The 19,894-nt window shown below is 38.7% G+C and overlaps 1 protein-coding gene across 3 annotated transcripts in view; it reads right to left on the reverse strand.

Annotated features, from left to right (window-relative positions):
• Window positions 1-415: 415 nt before the first annotated feature.
• IFTAP (intraflagellar transport associated protein) overlaps window positions 416-19,894 on the reverse strand; it is a 60,788-nt gene continuing 41,309 nt past the window's right edge. For all 3 annotated transcript variants that reach the window (XM_057695385.1, XM_057695387.1, XM_057695388.1), the window contains 2 exons: window positions 11,183-11,322; window positions 416-2,617 (listed from right to left, as the gene is read on the reverse strand). In XM_057695385.1, coding sequence (XP_057551368.1) covers window positions 2,459-2,617; window positions 11,183-11,322 — 299 coding nt within the window. In that variant the 3' untranslated portion in view covers window positions 416-2,458. The remainder of the gene's footprint in view (window positions 2,618-11,182; window positions 11,323-19,894) is intronic.

Genomic DNA, 19,894 nt, shown 5'->3' on the forward strand with positions numbered 1-19,894 from the left:
TAATCAAATCCATGCCCTCCACGTCCACTTACACTGCCTTAATTCCAGCTTTTATCTCCCAAACTATTCTAATAGCCTCCAATCAAAAAGTCCTACTGATTCTTCCTGACCAACCTCAAACGTCACCTCCTCTATGCAGATCCCCCAGAAATCTAGGGCATAATTCAATAACTCCTACTTGCTTTGCCCGGTAGCTCTTAGTACACACCACTCTTACAACACTGATTGCTCTCTACTGCAGTGCTGTCAAAGAAAAATACTCAAGCCACTTGTATGCTTTTAAATGTTTCAGTAGTCTCATTAAAAAGGCAAAAAAAATTGGTAATTTTAATAATATATTTTATTTAATCAGATATATCCAAAATATTATCATTTCAACATGTAAACAATACAAAAAAAACAAGACATTCTATAATTTTTCACATTAATTTTTCAAAATCCAATGTGTATCTCACCTTTACAGCATATTTTAGACACAAAGTTGTCATCAAAAACAAGTGATCTGTATTTAGGTGTCATAAAAGTTACAATTGAAAAAGTAGATTCACATACCCAAGTTGTTTCAAATGGACTTGAGAGTTTCATAATAACTGCATCAAATATCAACTTTATATTTTAAATTAAAATAGAATTAACATTTAAAAATCAGTTCCTCGGTCACACTAGTGGCTATGATGTTGGACAGTGTAGCTCTACTGTAATTATTTGTGTATACATTTGTCTTCACCACTAAGTCAGACCAGGTCTAATTTACTAGTACCCTCTCCATTGCCTAGCATAGGCTTGACACATAAACAGAGTTTTGTGAAAGTTGGTTGACTAGACAAAGTAAAATAGATGTGGAAATCACCTGACTATAGCAACAGTAAATCAAGAGAATTCTTTTGTAAGGAATATAAATGGCAGTTTTTATGAATACACACATACACACACACACACACAGGCCTGTATGAAAACTAATTAAAACTAAGTACATTTGAAATTGGTGCAGCCACTATGGTAAACAGTATGGACGTTCCTCACAAAACTAAAAACAGAATTGCCATATGATCCAGCAATCCCACTCCTGGGCACAAACCTAGAGAAAACTATAATCCAAAAAGACAGATGCACCCCAACGTTCACTGCAGCACTATTTACAACAGCCAAGCCATGGAAACAGCCTAAATGTCCACCGACAGATGAATGGATAAAGAAGGTTTGGTATACACATACAATGGAACATTACTCAGCCATAAAAAAAAAGAATGAAATAATGCCAATGCAGCAACATGGATGGACCTAGAGATGATGATACTAAGTGAAGTAAGTCAAACACAGGTAGACAAATACCATATGATATCACTTATATGCGGAATCTAAAATATGACACAAATGAACTTATTTATGAACCAGAAACAGACTCACAGACACAGAGAACAGACTTATGGTTGCCAACATGGGCAGGGGAGGGGGGGCCGGGGTGGGGAGGAATGGATGGGGAGTTTGCGATTAGCAGACGCAACTATTATATATACAATGGATAAACAAGGTCCTACTGTACAGCACAGGCAACTATATTCAATAGCCTATAATAAACCATAATAGAAAAGAAAAAATAGAAATAAAATATATACGGTCAAAGAAAAAAAACACTAAGCACATTTGACTTGTTACTGATTCTGTCAATAATAAAAATCACTTCATACATATCATTCCCCCTTCTTCTGTGACTTCACCCCTTTTTCTCCTCCCTTCAAAGCATTCATGGGTATTTTACACAATTAGCACTTCATAATAGTTTTTACATTCTCTAGTTGTCTTCTCTATCTATGCCTTGCCTTCTCAAATTATATGTTAAACTTCTGGAGATAGAGATCATTCCTTCTACTCTGTAACTTTCCTCACACCTGGCAGAATAGCAATAACAAAGTGCAAGAATTTAACCTATGCCATATAATCAATTCTCAGATGCTTTCATTTTTCAGTAAAGTCTTTCCCAATCAATCCTAGAAGCCCAACCCCTCTGAGCACTCCCATTCATACCACTGTCTCTGGATGGCTGGGACCAGTGACCTACCACATAATCAATTCTTCTCTGTGTTTTGCATGTTCAATTGCCCGCCCCTCCCCCCCCCCAAGGGGGCGGGATGGAGTTTCCAGTCCTTGTTACAATATCCCACCTTACCTAGTTGCAGAGCTCTCATCAGATGGACCCTTATGTAGGTGCTGCTTCCCGTCCCCATTTGCCACCTCCATCTCCCCTACCAGCCATGGATGCAGACACGTGACAGAAGAGAATTCTGTAAGGGTAGAGGGCTCTCTGGTCTTTTTAGTCTCATCTCCTTACAGACAAATAACTCTGACAAATCAACACATACACAAATTCCACAAAGGGGATTATAGTAAGCTTATATTTTATTCTAATGTTGCTTGAATAAGGACAAAATAAAAATAAACACGAAGATATCTTGGTGGATCAGTCGCAGGCTTCCTCTAAGTCTGCGCTCTTTCTCTTTTGCTTGGATAGCTCTTTGATGGCATCTATCTCTGTAGGAGTGAACTTGGGGGTTAGCATTACAGTGTCATAATCAAAGTCTTCATCAAGTGAGAAGGGCTGAACTTCATCTCCGACTATCTATAAAAGGTAACAAAAGAGCAAAATCATATATAATCACTGTAAATGAGGATAAAGTTGAAAACATAAACTCCCTATTAATATTTAATTAAACTCCTTTAGACTTCAGCACTCTCAGCTGATTAAACTGTTTTTAAGTAAAGGAATAAGTTCAATTATTCAATTTGACCTAATTTAAGCCTCTTAATATGCCTCATTTGTACCACCCTGCAGCTGAATGAATATCATTAACTAATTCCGCCCACGGCAAGAATCAGAAAGTCTCTCTTGCACACATTCATTACATTTCTACCATTTGTAGTGTTTGGGCTACAGGCATATGGAAAAACTAAGAGTTACATTCAAATGTGAGAAAATATACCTTAAGATTTTGGTTAACCTTAAGGACATTTTTACCATTTACTAAAAAAGACTTGTATCAATAAAATATTTTCAAAGATAAAAATACTCTATGTTTAATATACTTACTTCTTCAGATAGTACTTGGGCCAGTAACAGCAGGAATTAAAACACATAGTATCACCTTAAATTAAAAAGTCCAGGATCCTTTCTTCCTGCCAAGAATTTTTTATTTTTTTTTAATTTATTTATTTATTTAATTTACTGGCTGTGTTGGGTCTTTTTTGCTGTGCATGGGCATCTTTTTTAGTTGCGGAGAGTGGGGGCAACTCTTCGTTGTGGTGCGCGGGCTTCTCATTGCCGTGGCTTCTCTTGTTGCAGAGCATGGGCTCTAGGCACGTGGGCTTCAGTAGTTGCAGCACATGGGCTCAATAGTTGTGGCTCACGGGCTCTAAAGCGCAGGCTCAATAGTTGTGGCACAAGGGCTTAGTTGCTCTGAGGCATGTGGGATCTTCCTGCAGCAGGGATCGAACCCGTGTCCCTTGCATTGGCAGGCGGATTCTTAAGCACTGTGCCACCTAGGAAGCCCCCTACCAAGAATTTTTAAAATATTACAGAATTTACCTGCAACTCAGAGTAGCTGCAAAGAGATGTAATAATTTTGTATCTACTTATTCATAATCTGTGAATTTTAAAGACTTCCTAAAGGAAGGTAGGTTAAAAAATCATATTTTCCAATAAACAAAAGAGAATGCCTTAAATCTCATTGTATCACCCCTTTTTAAGCCTCTCCAAAAGCAAATGGTGTGTGACACAATGAAATCACCCAGCACCTCTATGCAGCTATTATGCATGGTGATGCTGAAATAATTGAAAACTATGGCTTATGCAGGAGAATGAAAAAAATGCCCTGAAGCTATAATCAGCTTTAAATATTCTTGCATGGAAAATGATCTCATTGAGTGGCTTTTGCAATATTCTTGAAAACGGAGCATCTAGCTCAGCAACTGTGTGCTGTTACCAAAGATGAAAAAAAAAAAAAAAACCTCCAAAGCATGAAAAATAGATTATGTCCTATCTGTTTAGCAAGTTATATCCTGTAGTTGGCTGTGCAGTGCTAACAGCAAACACACAACCATCTATCATCCTTTCTTAGTAAAGCCAGCAAGAGAACAAATTTCTGAGACTTGTTCACTTCCTCTTTATCAGAAAGTGTCTGCGTGCTTTCCCGACAAAGGTAATGATGGGAGCCGCCACTGAGTTCCCACCACACGCCAGCCGCAGTACGAGGAACCATGCAGGCATTAGCAGTGATCTTCAAACAACCCATCTTGCAAAGCTCTGAAAGGTTAACTAACTCGCCAAGGCTACACAATTGGTAAGGGAGAGAAGCAAGATTTGAATTCCAGGCGATCTGCAGATAAAGTTTCACCTTCTCAACACCAGCAAAGATCAACCTTGAAGTTTTCACTAAGCCAAGTCATAGCTCTTTGGGAGAAAAGATCTCTTGTAAATAAGCTCAAAAAATTCTCACAGCCTATCATAAAAAAAGGCACTCAAGGATCCACATAACACCATGACTATCTCTAAAAGAGCAGCTGTACACTGGAAGCAAATCAGTCTGCAAGAGTGGCTGATCTGTCCACGTGGGTCACTTTCTGAAAATTAAAAATTTTTTTTTGACTGCATTCGGTCTTAGTTGCAGCACACTGGATCTTTGTTGAGGCATGCAGGATATTTCGTTGCAGCGCAAGGACTTCTCTCTAGTTGTGGTGTGCGGATTTTCTCTTCTCTAGCTGCGGGGTGCAGGCTCTAGGGTATGTGGGCTCTATAGTTGTGGCACGCGGGTTCCAGGGCATGTGGGCTATGTAGTTTGCAGCACAAGGGCTCTCTCACTGAGTTGTGCGAGCTCAGTAGTTGTGGCACTGGGGCTTAGCTGCCCCGCGGTATGTGGGGTCTTAATTCCCCAACCAGGGATCGAACCCACATGCCCTGCATTGGAAGCTGGTTTCTTTACCACTGGATTCAGGGACCACCAGGGAAGTCCCTGAAAATTAAATTTATTGTCACCACAAAGTGACAGTGGGGTAATATGGCTAAAACCAGCTCAAGTGAAGAAACACATTTGCAATGATGCAATATGCTCATTTCCTGCACATAAGCATCCCTGCCACCTCTGACTCTACCCAGCAGCAAGTTCTGAGGCTTGCAAGCCGGGACCTGGCAGGGGCGAGGAGAAGCCCTCTCCCTGACAGTGCCTTCCACCTGATGGGATTCTTGCTCCCACAGACGCCTGGTGAAGACCTGCCATTCACATGTCCACTAAGTCTCAGGCTGCCCATTGCACTAGGACTTTAAACCCAACCCTGAGGCCTCTAAAACCTGCCTAGACCTCACTAGTCACTCTCACTAGATGCACTCACTGTGCCTTCACCTACCTCCTTCTGAGGCTGGAAAGCGGGTTCAAATTAGACAAATCCCTTTGCTGAGCTAAAATTCCAGGGAGACCATACCATCCTCCTCACACTCCCTCACACGGCATGAACAACCCTCACATTCCCACCTCCCTCCCCTCTCCGTGTTCACTTCATAAATGCTTATTGAGCGTTTAATGTGAATTGGATACTGGGAACACAGGATGAAAAAAATCAAAATCTGTGTCCACGAGGTTTTATACCTTCAGGGAGAAGACGGAAGTAAATGAGTGATTTCATTATCGTGCTCTACGCTCCCCAATGAACGGATGCAAAAAGAGCTACAGAAGCATAAAGGGTAAAGTGCTGAAGCTTAACTTACTCTCCACTGAGTAGGGCCCCTCTCCAGAAAATCCCACTCGCCTCCCCACTCATCACCCCACTCATGACCCACCTTGTGTCAGCAACCCAGACAGACTAACACTTGTATGTTGACTCTCTGTATGTAGACTCTCTAACCAGGGTTGACTCCCATGGCCAAGTTAGTCCTTTCTCCTAGGTACGGTCCAACCCATCACCTTCTTACTCTTCTCCCTTCCCCAGGGTCCCATTGCACCTTTCGGCCATAATATCCAACATTATGGAACTACGGATATAGAAATTTATCCTTAAGTGGAACGTTTTGATTTTCCCTTAAGTTCGTTCTCATACACTTAAATTCTTCTCTCTTCTGGAGCATGATTGCCTTCATCAGTCATTTGGTGTTAACCGAAGCAGCAGCAAGGAATAAGCTTCTCGCTAGCCAATAAACATATGATGCCAACACAAGAATTATTCATTTATGGTACACTTACAAATATAAAAATATACTTAAAAATAAAAATGTCTTCACTTAGAAACTGAGTCATTAACAGCAGCTATTGTTGTTAGATTAATTCCTTAGGCAATCAGTTAAATGCTGAAATATAAACGCAAGAAACCACAGCTAATAATAATTTCATATTTTCAATGCCAAAATATATGATACTCAAGACATTTTAAAACATTTTTGGGGTATCACTTCACTCTATACTACAAGGTGGCCAGTACATCTCTGGATCAAAATGTCAGAGGAATAGTCTCCTACAATCATTCAGATACATTCCATTCTTTCCACAAATGTTTATTAAAAATCTAGGCACTGTGCTAGGTGCTGAGGATACAAAGATGCAGACTTGTATGAAATCACAGAGAAATGAGATGGACACGTCAACAGATGATTACAGTAAAATGTAGTAAGTACACATGGTATAGTTAGGAGGTGATGGGAATGGAGAAGGAGCGCCTAACCCAGCCCAGGTTGGAAGGCCTTGGGAAGGAATCAGAGGCGGCTTCCTGGCAGAGGTGCTATCTAAGCAGAATCAAGGGTAATATTATTTAACAAGGTTGAGGGAAGACGAGTTTTGCAGACAAAAGCAGGTCTCATGAGCAGGCCAAGTAAGAAAGACACAGAACTTCACATCTGTGGATCTGCAAGCAGTTCAGTGCTGTCAGAGCAGAAGCTGTCAGGTAGAGAGTGGCAAGAGATGAAGATGGTGCCAGACCACAACAGGTCTTATATGCTAGCCTTCCCAGAGAAGATGAAAAGTCGCTGAAGCATTTTTTGAAAGCAGGTAGATACTTGGTATCTACGCATTTCAAATAAATTCTTTCCTTCATTCCAATGTTAACTGAGCATCTACAATGAGACACAGGCATGCAGAGAACAGAAGGATACCTTCCCTCTTGGAAGGTACATCAGGATAGATGACTTTGAAGACTGAACAGAGGGCAGATTGGGAGTCAGAAGACTAGTCGGGAATCTGCTGGAGCAGTCCAGACAAGAGATAATGAGAACAGGGCATTGAGAGCAGACATTTGAAAATATTAGAAAGTAAAATTACCAGCACTTGATGACAGATTTGGATACAGGAAGGGACGAAGAGAAAGAATGCAGGAAGGGGAGCCACTAAAAACAAGCTCAGTTTTTAACATGCTGATTTGAATGTACCTTAAGGAATCCAGATAGAATTGTCAACAGGCAACTGAACAAACAAACTTGAAGCTCAGCCAAAGGTCTGAAGATACAGATTTGGAGACATAAGCACAAAAGGTAGTAACCTATAGATGAAAACGGATCCAAGTATTCAAGTGCGAAGAGCTCTAGGTTTAGCATGGAACCCTGAAGAACACCAGCTCCTAAGGGGAGCATGTAGGGAAAACTCCCAAAGGAGGCAGAGAAAGAACATTCAGAGAAATACACAAAGAATCCAAGGAGAGCTGGGAAGAGAGAACCAGTGGACCCTGAGTGTCAGGGAAGATCAATGGTGAAAAACGCAGTAGAGAGCCCCATTAAAATAAAGACTGAAAAGCATCTGCTGGGATTTGGCAATGGTAACGTACTCGGGTACTCGGTACCTTTGTTCTGAACGTGTCCAGGCAGGTGATTAGACCAAGGACATTTTGCAATGAACTGAATGAGGAATGAGGGGAAAGGAAGCAGAGTCCACGCGAATGGTTTCTGAAGTCTACGCAGAAAGGGAGGAAAAAGAATAGACAGTAGCCAAGAGGGGTCCAAGGTAAAGGGAAGGTTGTTTTTTTCTTTAGTTTTGTTTCACTTCGTTAAGGATGGGAAAGACTTAAATATGTTTACATGTTGAGGGGCATGAACCAACAGAGAAGGAAAGGGAGAATGACCTTAACCATCTTATTATACCAGAAAGTCACTCCCGGTAGCTAGGAAAGTTTCTTGATTATTTATTTGTTCACTCAATTCTTATTGCATGTCTCCTATATGAACTCACCACTAGTTCTGACTCTTTTGCATTTTAATTAAGTAACTTTATAGAGACACACACGAGTGAAGGTAGAGTCTTCTAAGACAAGGGGCATATATGTAATTCAAAGTGAACCCTGATGTACACTGCAGTTCGGAACACATCACTGTGATCTTCAAAATGACAGCCTTTCACATACAGTAAAGCTGCAGTTCTGTTTATGCATTTCAGCTGCTGGCTACTGTGGCACACTTTGGGAATTCTCTTCTTTCAAGTTAGGTTCATTTTCAGGTTCTAAGCTATAAGGCTCCAAGGTTTTTACATTGCAAACTGAACTTCTGATTTATTTCAAAGAGCAGAATTTGTGTAATGGAACACCAAATCCCCTACTACTAAACAGAAAACAACTGTGAATTAAGTTATTAACTTGTTATTTTTGCCTAAGGAGCTGAGAGAAATATGTGGATTTCAGGTGTCTAATTTCAAATCTAATTGAAATCTTTTTGTAGTCTCTCAGGGAATAGAATTTGTACACTATTAGAAAACTGTTAGTTTTCTTAAAATTTCTCATGTGACTTATACTAAGAGGGTCACTGTTACAGGAGGAATCATTTTCATTCATAGTACCACATAGGCAAATTAAAGTAAATAGAACTAATGCTCAAATCAATAAAAGCAGCATTCAGCTACAGGCTATCTTACACAGTAATGTGGTAAATAAACTGTCTTTACTGGTGAAAAATTTTAGAGTCCCATTTTGAATTGGAAAAACAGGCAATCTCCCATTAAAATACTACAAAAATTTCTTCAATGACCTCTTCTATACTTTGGGAAGCGAGGAGAAGAACTCACAATTTTTCATCTTCCTGACAAGGATTCTTTTTGTTCTATAAAGCTGTTCAGAACTTCCAAAATTCATCAAAATAGAGTAACTACAGCGAGAAGTTATTCACAAAGGGAAAGTGGAAGGTTTTTGAAAAATGTTTGACTGTAAGGGGGAAATACACATGTAGAAAAGCAGTGATAAAATTAGGGAAAAAATTAAATGGGTCCAGTCGATATCAGGAAGTTATAGATTATTATTAGGCGATTAAGTGGAAGTTGCGATATTCAGGATACATTTTCATCTTTTGAGACTGACATCACAGAACGCAACTACCATCTCTAGCCCAAAACTGCCCCTTGGTAGGTCCTTACAGGACACATGTGCTGGAAATTGGTGATTATGTTTTTTTACCTGCATTGGGTACTTTAAAATAAGATTAACACTATTAAACCAAGGCAGGGGTGGTGCGGTGTTATGATTCCAGATAGTTCTGAAACATTTCTCTAAGAAATAGTGGTTAGAAATTAAAATCCCACTCTGGATATTTAAAAAGCAGCACATTATTCATCTATGTATCATTTTTGCCAACACAAAAATTGTTCTTATCCTTTTGATTTGAACATTTAAAAATGTTACATTTTCTGGAAAGAAATTTATACTCCTTTTAAAGATATAACCATACACAGGGTTTTAAGTAGCATTTTACTGGCTATATGATAGAGTTCAGAAATCATTCTGTGCTTGTTATTTTTTTAACCCATCAATTAAAATAACTTTGTAACAATTTCTATAACAGTGCTAGGTGCCATTGACCACTGGCTGGTCCAATAATTTGTATGCTCACAACTGAAGTCAAGAACATGAACAAGTCTTCAGAAGAAACTGATTCCTGCTAGAAATCACTTTGCAATGATAGTTTCTTAATACTCAGAGAAAGTAATCTATAATTCAAAAAGCACATTGAAAAGCAGCTGTCTCCACCAGTTTATCTGGTAACCAGTTCAGGGGTTTAATGTAAGTCTGCAAGCATCCTAAATAGACTTTTGTGATGGCAGCGAACAAAAGTTCTATGAGAAAAAGGCAATTTAAAATTGAAATGTGTGGATTACTTCTGATTGAATGACTGCTTCCACAATAGGATATCTTCAAATGACAAGACTAGTACCCAAGAGACTAAATAATCGTGAAACACCCTAGTGTTTTTATTGGGAAGCAATAATAAAGAGCCCCTAACAGCTTCTTGTGCCTGATCCCCTTTTATGCTAGAGCAATAAAGGTGATAACGGTCACCACCCAGCACCATCAGCGGCCTTGGTTAGTGCATGTTTGTTAAGTGCATGTAGACGAGCTGCAAATGATGGCAAAAAGATGACTTCCAAGTCGTGCATTTGGGAGCGTTAACGTGTGGCAGGTTCCATTCTCCCACGCTGGTGAGGCATGTGGCTAGATGGCATTTCCCAACCTCCCTGGTGACCAGATAGGAACATGTGACTAAGTGGTTGCCAGTGGAACGTGAACAGAGATGAAGAGCCCTGAGTCCTAAGCCTTGGGGGAACGTGCTGCCCCCCACGCTCTCTTCCCCTGCCCCTCCAGGTAGGACGGTGACCTGACTTGGAACACGCACATGAGGACAATGTCCTGGGGCACAGTGGAGATCCAACAAGAAGGAACCTGGGCCACAGGGACCCCAGGGAACAGAACCACCGCTCACTTTAAAGGCTCTCTATGGACTGTTACATGTGAGAAATAAACTTCTGTCTCCTTACAGCCACTAAATTATTATTGGGATTCCCTATTATAGCAGCCTGCTCTTACTTTAAAGCAAAATGTTTTTAGGACCTTGGAAACAATAATGAAAAGAAAAATGGCCAATGCAGACTAAAAGAGATAAGAAAACTCTCCATCCTTTCTCTTGAGGAGTCCCCAAGTAGCACTGTCCCTGTAGCATGGCGAACATCATGACACAAAAATAGTTCTCATGTAAAAACATAATTGCCCTCTGCGTGTTTAAAAGGGATTATACACATTAGAGAGAGAAAGCAGTGAGAGGGACCCAATTAAGCAACTCGAATTCTAAATTTTCCCAAATCTCAGAAACACACAGAAGCACACAGGTATAGTGGCATTTCTCTGAAAAGACTAGTTTCAAAATCGAGGCAATTTCAAGAGGATTGAATTCCCTGTGGAGTACCTCCTCCCTTTCTTTGTTTGCTTCTTTTCCAGTGGGCCTTGGCTTCACTCCGGGGATAAGAGGCTGCGCCATGGAAGGAACATAAGAAGGAACACTCGTGCTCACGTCCTGCTCCACCTCTCCTGGAAGCAGCAGCAAATCTGTTGAATACAAAACATTTCGCTTGATCCTTCACCAAGTCCACAGTTGACCTAAATCATCTAAAAGCCTATGACAGTCAAAAGAATGAGCAAATATGCTCATTTCACAATGCCTGTCCTCATTTGAGAACTTGACTCAAGGGATTCTCATTTCTATAAAATAGAAGCCGTCGGTGCATTAGTTTTTATTTTATTGTTGCAATGTTACAATCCATCCAAAAGGTCTGGGAGAAATGTTGTTTTGGGAATAACTTGATCACGACTCTCACCCTCAACCCAATTTCTACTTCTACAGGAAAATAAGTCAAGAAGATGCTACTTTTGCCTCATTTTGCCATATTTTCCTGAGGGGGTAAAGAGAAAGAAAATAGAGTACTGATTTCATCCTGTAACAATATGGCAATATTTCAAAAAAAATATTAAAAAACAATGATGCCAGAAGGAACTTTAACTTCCAGCAGAAAAATGAAATACTCTATCATACTCGGAATGCATGGCCGAATTCTCAACACTTGAAAACAACAGCAATGTGTTTCCGGCTTGTTTGGCACAATCACAAGAATTCAAAAGCCAATCTTGGTTTTCTGATCGATCCCTTAGAAGTGGATATGTTCCCTTATTTTTGCATGTGTGACAGAACCCGGATGCATCACAGACAACAGATGACCTACTACAGCTTTCTTCGAAGACAGAAAAACAAATAGACACACAACAGGATTCCTTCTCAGTCTAAGTTTTTGCAGGACCAGAACGGCTGCCGGAGCCAACCAATGACTTGCAGCTGGTGTGGGATGCTGCTGCCTGCTACTCAATGATGATCCTAATTAAGTTCTCAGTGGAAGTGATTAATTAACAACAGGCATGCCTTGGCTGTTGCCAATAGCAGCATATAAGAGGAGGTAACTGAGCAGGTATTATTTGAAATACATCTCTCACCACTGCAGCTATCACCTTCACAAAAAACATGATTACAAAATTCTTAAGACTTCAGTAACAGAGAGCCTAGGCAGACAGCCTGGAAACTGAGCACGTGGGCAGAAGGATGGTGAAGAAGGAAGTTCTACTATGATTAATTACTGAAATCGTGGAATATGACCTGATTAATAAGGAGAAATAAAAACAATAATAATAGCCGGCATTTTACATGCATTAACTCAGCTAATCCTCTCAACAAGTCTATTATTTCCTGTTTTGCAGGCAACGAGCTCTAACACCGAGAATCACCTCATTCAAGGCGCCACAGCTGCAGTCTGTCTGCAGAGCCCATGCTCTTAGCTCCTGATGTCACATCATGAACTTACTTTTAAGTAAGCATTTTCATCACATATATTATTTAAATCTATCAGATTGTACCTCCAATCTCAGGGCCAAGAAGTGTCACTACGATAGCACATTCGCATGATTAGTCAGCGTTCAGTGCCTTTTACAATTTTATAACCAGAGAAATAATATTTTTAAACTCTATAAGGTTGGTGGAAAAACTGGCTTTCTAAGGTATCCCTTTAGGAGTCCAGAGCTAAACTCCCTCACTGGTTAGGGGCCTGCCAACAACAGAGGCAAAAGAGAAAGGTTCAAGCCTCTTAATGTCAAAACCAGTATCTATCAGACCCATTGGCTGCCAGTGTAAAATCACTTCGAATGTAAAATCAAAATCAGTTGTGCTTTCAGAGCTATTTAAAATCTGACTATCAATACTGTGCACCAAGAAGGACAACTCTGCAACTCCTTTGCTGAAACTCTTCACGTCCCTCGTAGGTTTGTGAAGAAGGCATGGTTTTCAAAAAAGTGGTTTCTCTCATAAGAATTCCACTGCCATGGGAACAGTTCTTTCAAAACAATATGACTCAGTATCCACCACACTTCCAGTTGCTGTCATTTGTTTCTCTGGTGTAAAAGTGGAATGCACAAACGCACAGCTGTTGGAGACAAACATGGCACCTTATGCGTAGTAAATTCTCAACACATGCTTGCAGCAAGGAAATGAATTTCCCACATCTCAACTTTTAAACTGAACAGCAAGTATGAAGAGTCTACCTATCCACAGGACATTGTGAATGATGCAGAATATGTATAGCCCTTACCCTCAAAAACTAAATTTTTTTTTACAGGGTTAAGATTTTCACACATAAAATCAGAGAATAACCAACACAAAAACTGAACTGCTTTAACTCTAAACAGGACAGATTCATAAAAGAGTGAAACCAGCATGGACATGAACAGTCTAAGACATAAGTTATACAGAAAGATATCTTTCAGCCATTTCACAATCACTGATGGGTCATTTATATATTCATTCTCTCGGGGGAAAATGATTGTATTCATTGATGGTGGGGAATGGAATTTCTGAGGTTCTCTGTAAAGCTTTCCAAACTGAAATCTGATCTTTAAGACACTTCATCTGACCTTATTGTTTCTAAAACATTGTTTTCTTCTTAACTAAATACCACCAACTTGACTGATGTGCTCTGCAGAGTTAAGGAAAGACACAAAAAAGAATCCTGATGTTGGATGGCAAGCCTGGTTGAATGCATTTCAGTCTCTTTCTCAGCTACATGACAAGAACGTCCAACGTTTATAAACTATATGTTCGTGCCATTTGTCTTTATTTAGCCAATGACCAGCAAGTCAACGGTTATAATCATGTAACTTAATATAATATTAAAAAGTAAGCAATCTACCGGATATCTGATAATCTAGACAACAATAATAGTCTGCTTGTCATTATTTATAAAATTAACCAAACCACTCCTTTGTTGCCATGTAGAAATGGTCAAAATTTCCTGAAATTTTGGGCATTCCTCAAGACCAAAAAGGATACAGATGAGAAATGTACTCAGGCCTTTTCTGCACATAACTTCCAGCTATGATAGTTTATGTCAGTGGTTCTTGTTCTTAAAATTTTTTGAAGACCCCAAAGAGCTTTTGTTTATGCGAGTTATATCTATCAATATTTACCATATTCGAAATTAAAATTTCTAATACTTGATTATTTGATCATTAAAATATAAATTTTCAAATATTTGATTGTTGAATCATTAAAATACTATCACATATTAAAATAAACATTTTTATTAATAAAAAAATCCATTTTCCAAAAGCAAAGAAAATAGAAGAGAAGCCTTGTTTTACATTTTCTGAATCTTTTAAATGTCTGTCTTAAATAGAAGAAAGCTGGGTTCTATATTTGCTTCTGCATTCAATTTTTGGAATGTGCTGTTTCAGTCGACGAAAATGAAGAAGTTCTAGCCTCACACAGATACGTAGCTGGAGAGGGGAGGACTATCTTAATACTCTCTTTATATAACTGGGGATATTCTTCTTTGATACCACACTAGATAATGACAAATGTTAAAGTTTTTAAAAATAATTTCGGTGTGCAATATGAAACCCTTTCAGTGAATTTTTCATACTCTTCTGTTAAAATCCATTGGTCTGTTTTACACGTTGAATGGCTCGTTCTCCTGTGCATGATTTTGTAACATCATAAATTGGTTATCTGGTAAATCGTCTTTCACTGTGTTATGCAGATCTTTCAAATGCTGACGTATTTCATTATGCAATATAAAAATCACATTAGTAAACATTACCAATTTTATCAGAAAAGCCTTTAAATATTGGGAAGCTGTCCAGCTCAGAGTACTAGTTATAAGTTTTCCAAAAATCCAATTTTCACTTGATCCATTGCCAATTTGATCACTGGCAATGAATACTGTCAGCTGTTCGTCTTGAAGAGACAGGCTCACTTCATTCCTTTTTGACAACTATACTTTGTCAGTCATTCCTTCAAATAAAAATGTTGATCCATGAAAGAAAAACAAAACAAAACAAGTTCAGCATACTACTCAATTGCACAAGTATTTTTTCATGAAAAAGTTTCTCATTTTTTCCATGAAAAAATTTTCATGTATTTCATGTATACATGAAATACAACTGTTGTATTTCAGTATGCAGCAGAATTGCTTTACACATGCAAAACATTAAAAAGAGGTATATTCAAGGATCAAGATTTAATAAAATTAATAATTTTTACCACTTCATCAAGGACATTTTCAATGGAAACTGGCATTTGTTTTAAATACAAATTCAGGACAGTGAAGATTCAGTGACTACTAATATAGTTTGGTGCTTCTACGTTGATTCACACTAAGTTACTAGCATCTTTATCCATCACTGCTTTTGCAACATCAGTGCAAATGTCAATATATTTGACCTTCAGACCTGGGGGTTTCCCAAGGAGCTCCCAGATCACATTTAATATCAGTCTGACCGTCCCACTAAGAACACTAGAAAAGCTGGATAAATGATAAACAAACAAACAACAACAACAAAAAACCACCTACTTAAAGGCATTGGAGAGCTACCAGGGAAGCCCAGGACCTGAGGGGCCAAGATCCTGGGCAGAAGGAAAGTACTGAAAGTGAGTCTAAGAGTCTAAGCTGTTTTTCAACTTAACGGCATTTACTCATTTGTAAGGAGAGGCTGAAAACCCAAGAAGTGAAGAAGAAATAGGCTAAGAGGCTGAGAAGCTTAGCAGAACTACCAGCAGACTCACAGTGCTGTGAAGATAAAAAAAATAGAGTTCAGGACCTCCAAGAAGGAGGGGCTGTGATTTACCTTGAAGGGCTACACCCTAGGAGTAAGCAAGAAGTAGAGCGGCCCTCATAAAGCCTAAAACCCAGTCACCAAATCAGCTCAATCCCATGTTGGATTAAAATGATCTATGACCACTCTAACTTCTAGCAAAATGTTGAAGAGAAGCTTCTCTAAAACAAGATTAAGATAACATCATCCAGAGCCTATGTAATATTTTATATAAAATGTTCAGCATTCAAACAAAAATTACCAGGTACACAAAGACACTGGATCAAAAGGGAAAATTAACAATATAAATGGACCCACAGGACATCTCAGTTACTGGAATTATGAGACATGCACTTTACTTAATATATTCCAATAAATATATGACAAAAATGGAGAATTTTGGCAGGGAACTGAAATCCATAAAAATAGATATTCCAAATCTCTTGAAAACTATAAGTGAAATACTGATGGCTTTAACATCATATTTGACACAATTCAAGAAAGGATTACTGAACTGGAACATAGATAGTAGAAAATATTCTGACTGGAGCAAGAAAGGAAATAAAAAAAGATGGAAAATGCAGGAAAGAGCATAAGTGATATGCGGGACATGGTGAAAAGGTCTGGGCACAGATAATATCTGAGGACATAACAGCTGAGAATTCCCCAACATTTACAAACCCCAAGCAGAATAAATACAAAGTAAACAATGCCGAGGCACAGTGAAATTACCGAAAAACAAAAACAGAGAAAATCATAAAACCGCTCAAATGAGGTAAGAAACATTATCTTCAAACGTACAGCAATCAGATTGACATTTTTTTCCGACAGTTTTTGATAGAGGAAAAATTAACACCATAACAGAATAGAATACCATCTTTAAAATGCTGAAAAAAATAATTACAAACCTAGAATTCTCTACCCAGCAAAAATAGGGGGCAATGAAACAATAATACAGTAATACTTGATTAATCCAAAATAGGCAAAAAAATGAGTGAAGAAAGGAACAAATAACTGGCAGGACAAGTAGAAAACAAAATAGTAAGATAAGAGGTTTAAAGCCAAATATATTAACAACTACATTAAATGCAAATGGATTAAACACTCCAATTAAAAGATGAAGTTTTGTGTGTGTGTGTGTGTGTGTGTATAGATGCATATGAATAAACCATACGCCACTTTCAAGAGACACATTAACCAAAACCTACTTTGAGAAAAAAAATAACGGCAGAATAAATAAAAGTGGAAATGTAAAAACAGGAAGATTACTGCCCATCCAAGGAGAAGGTTGGAAAGATCGGGGAAGACTTACTTCATGGGTAGAGCTGGCATTTGAAAGTGATAATAAATCATATCCCTTATCTTTAAATACAGAAATAAAAGAAAAATACATACAGGAGTCAAAAAGATGAGGATCAAAATATGAGCTTTATAACTAATAGAGCTGACTTTGAAAATGGAGCTTGTCCTGCAATCACGATTGGGCCTCTTGTTTATCAAACTTTCCTCCCACGTCTAAAGCTTGGGCTATCCCACCTGCGAGTGAGTCTGCACAGATGACACAAATCCAACCAGGTATAAGGAGAATCTCTTCACATCCCAGAGCCCTTAGAGTAGGGGCTCAAAGAGTGATACCTTCAGACATCTGTCTAGAGATGGTTCTCAGCTTCGACTGCATGTTAGAGTCACCTGCGAAGCTTTAAAAACTGCCAATGCCCAGGACACACACCAGAATACTGGAAAAAGGATCTCCAAACGCAGGATCCAGGTATTCTTTTTTTTTTTTTCTTTTTCTTTTTCTTTTTTAAGCTCCTCAAGTGATTCCAATCTATCTCTCAGGTCGTGGGCCCCATTTAAAGTGTGTCTACTATAAGAAAAGTAGTACATACACCAAAGAGAGGACATGCACCTTCCAAATAGCATGAACCCAAAAAAAGAAACAACAGGTCTCATCCATACACATCAGTTTTTTCCCCAGACTCTCCAATGAGATAATGCTTTCCTTTTCCCTTGGGGAGAAATAAATAGAGGAATTGTTGAAAGGGTGGAATTATTTTCCCAATTCTGTTCTTTTCTCAGGAATGGAGTGGAAGCATTTGCCTTTGTGGTTGACATGGCTTTCAAGCTGGAATTTAACAGATGGATAAGTTTGCACATTAAAAACAAAAAAAATTGGAGTAACAGGGATAGAGGGACATTTTGAAGCAAGGATTTTTCCCTTTCAATGTTTTTAGTGATCTTCTAAGCAATGAAAGATTTTTAATGGTCCCAAGTGTAAAGTAAATAAAATGCCTAAACTCTAAGTTGGCTGAAATATGCCATCTTCTCCTAGCTCAGGACCTTTACACATGCTGTGCTTATGCTGTTTCTATACCCTCCTGCCCACCCATCTCCCTCACTCCACCCCCTCACCTAGTTAATAATTACTCATCCTTTAGATCTCAGGCTCTCAGTGCTTTCTCTGATGCACAGACAAATTAAATTCCCCTGCCGTATGCTCTCGTGAGATCTAGAACAATTTATAATTATATATTTGTGATCTGGTTAGTGTCTGATTCTTCCAATAAACTATGGATTTCCATAAGGACAGGAACAAGATTTGTTTTATTCTTTTATTCCAGGATCCAGTCACAGTTGTTAAATATCTGTTGAATAAGAGTCCAGGTCATTCATAGGCTGAAGTTGCAGATAAGGAAAGAATTAAAAAAAAAAAAAAAAAAAAAAGAGGGAGAGAGAGAGACACCAACGCCTTCATGAGAAGTGGGAGTAATGGAGAGCTTGAAAATGAAAATCAAATAGGACTGCCAATCTTTGAGCAGGAATCAGTTGCCCATTTTCATTCAACACAATCAACCACAGCATAAGTACATCCACTGGTCAGGAAACCTGTATAAGACAGTAAAATTCTGAAAATTAGGCCTCAAAACTAGACCTCTTTGACCTTCTGCACTCACCCAGAGAACAGGCTGGGCCAGCTGGGGGTGGAGAGGGGGCAAAATGAAGATGACCAGAAGAGTCTTCCTACTCTGATGGCCAAAGCATAATAACTAATACCTACTCCAAATAATAATCTTTCTGGATAACCGTCTGGAGCATGGCAGTAGCTAACCATCAGGTTAACTATCTTATCTCAAAGGAGGAAAAAATGGTTAATGTGACGTCAGATAAACACAGGGCACCAAACTTTGTGGCCAAAGTTCCCTGCTACAACTGGTCAATAGCATGGTACTGAGTTGGCTGCTTAGAAAAACTGTCTCCGCCTAGGCTGCCAAAAAAATAAGCCAAATACCGGGACAGAATCAAGTGCCTGAATCTTGGTGAATATTTATGAAAATGAAAAAGGTGAACAAATAAAGTCAATGGCAGAAAAACAATATGCAACTTACTACCTTGTTGCCCCAGGCAAATCTGTTGCTTAAACAATAACAACAGAATCTAATCAGTAAACCTCTCAGCTGCCAAAATTATACAAGCAACTTGCCTATTTAAAATGTCACATTTCCCATCTGATATAAATATTTGCCTTCTGCTCACATTCCTGAAGTGTAATACAAATTAGACCCAAACTAAAATTCACCTTGGCACAACTATTTCTTTTTTCTTTCCTTTCATATGACCCAGATTGTGCATTATGAAAATTTTTAAGTCTGGTGGTCTTTTCAGTAATTGGAATAGATCACTGAAGCCTAGGTTGCTGTTTAGCCTTGACTTTTCATATTATTTTACACCTGGAAAGGTCTTGACTAGCTCTGCTGAGGCTCAGTTCTGCCTCAGCAAGCCTTTATACACAAATGCAAGACTACCTGTTATCTGATTTCTGGAAAAATCATACTAGTGAGACTTTTTATGCAATGTTTCTAAACAACAGAAATAGATTCGGGAACAGAAAAGTAACTTGAAAATGTTTAAAGGAAACAATGTAAAAATAATGGAAAAGGTAAGAAGACTAATTTAAAATATTGATACAACCAAAATTAGATTCCTTGCCTAA

The sequence above is a fragment of the Hippopotamus amphibius genome, chromosome 9 (assembly GCF_030028045.1).
Source record: "Hippopotamus amphibius kiboko isolate mHipAmp2 chromosome 9, mHipAmp2.hap2, whole genome shotgun sequence".
NCBI lineage: Eukaryota > Metazoa > Chordata > Mammalia > Artiodactyla > Hippopotamidae > Hippopotamus > Hippopotamus amphibius.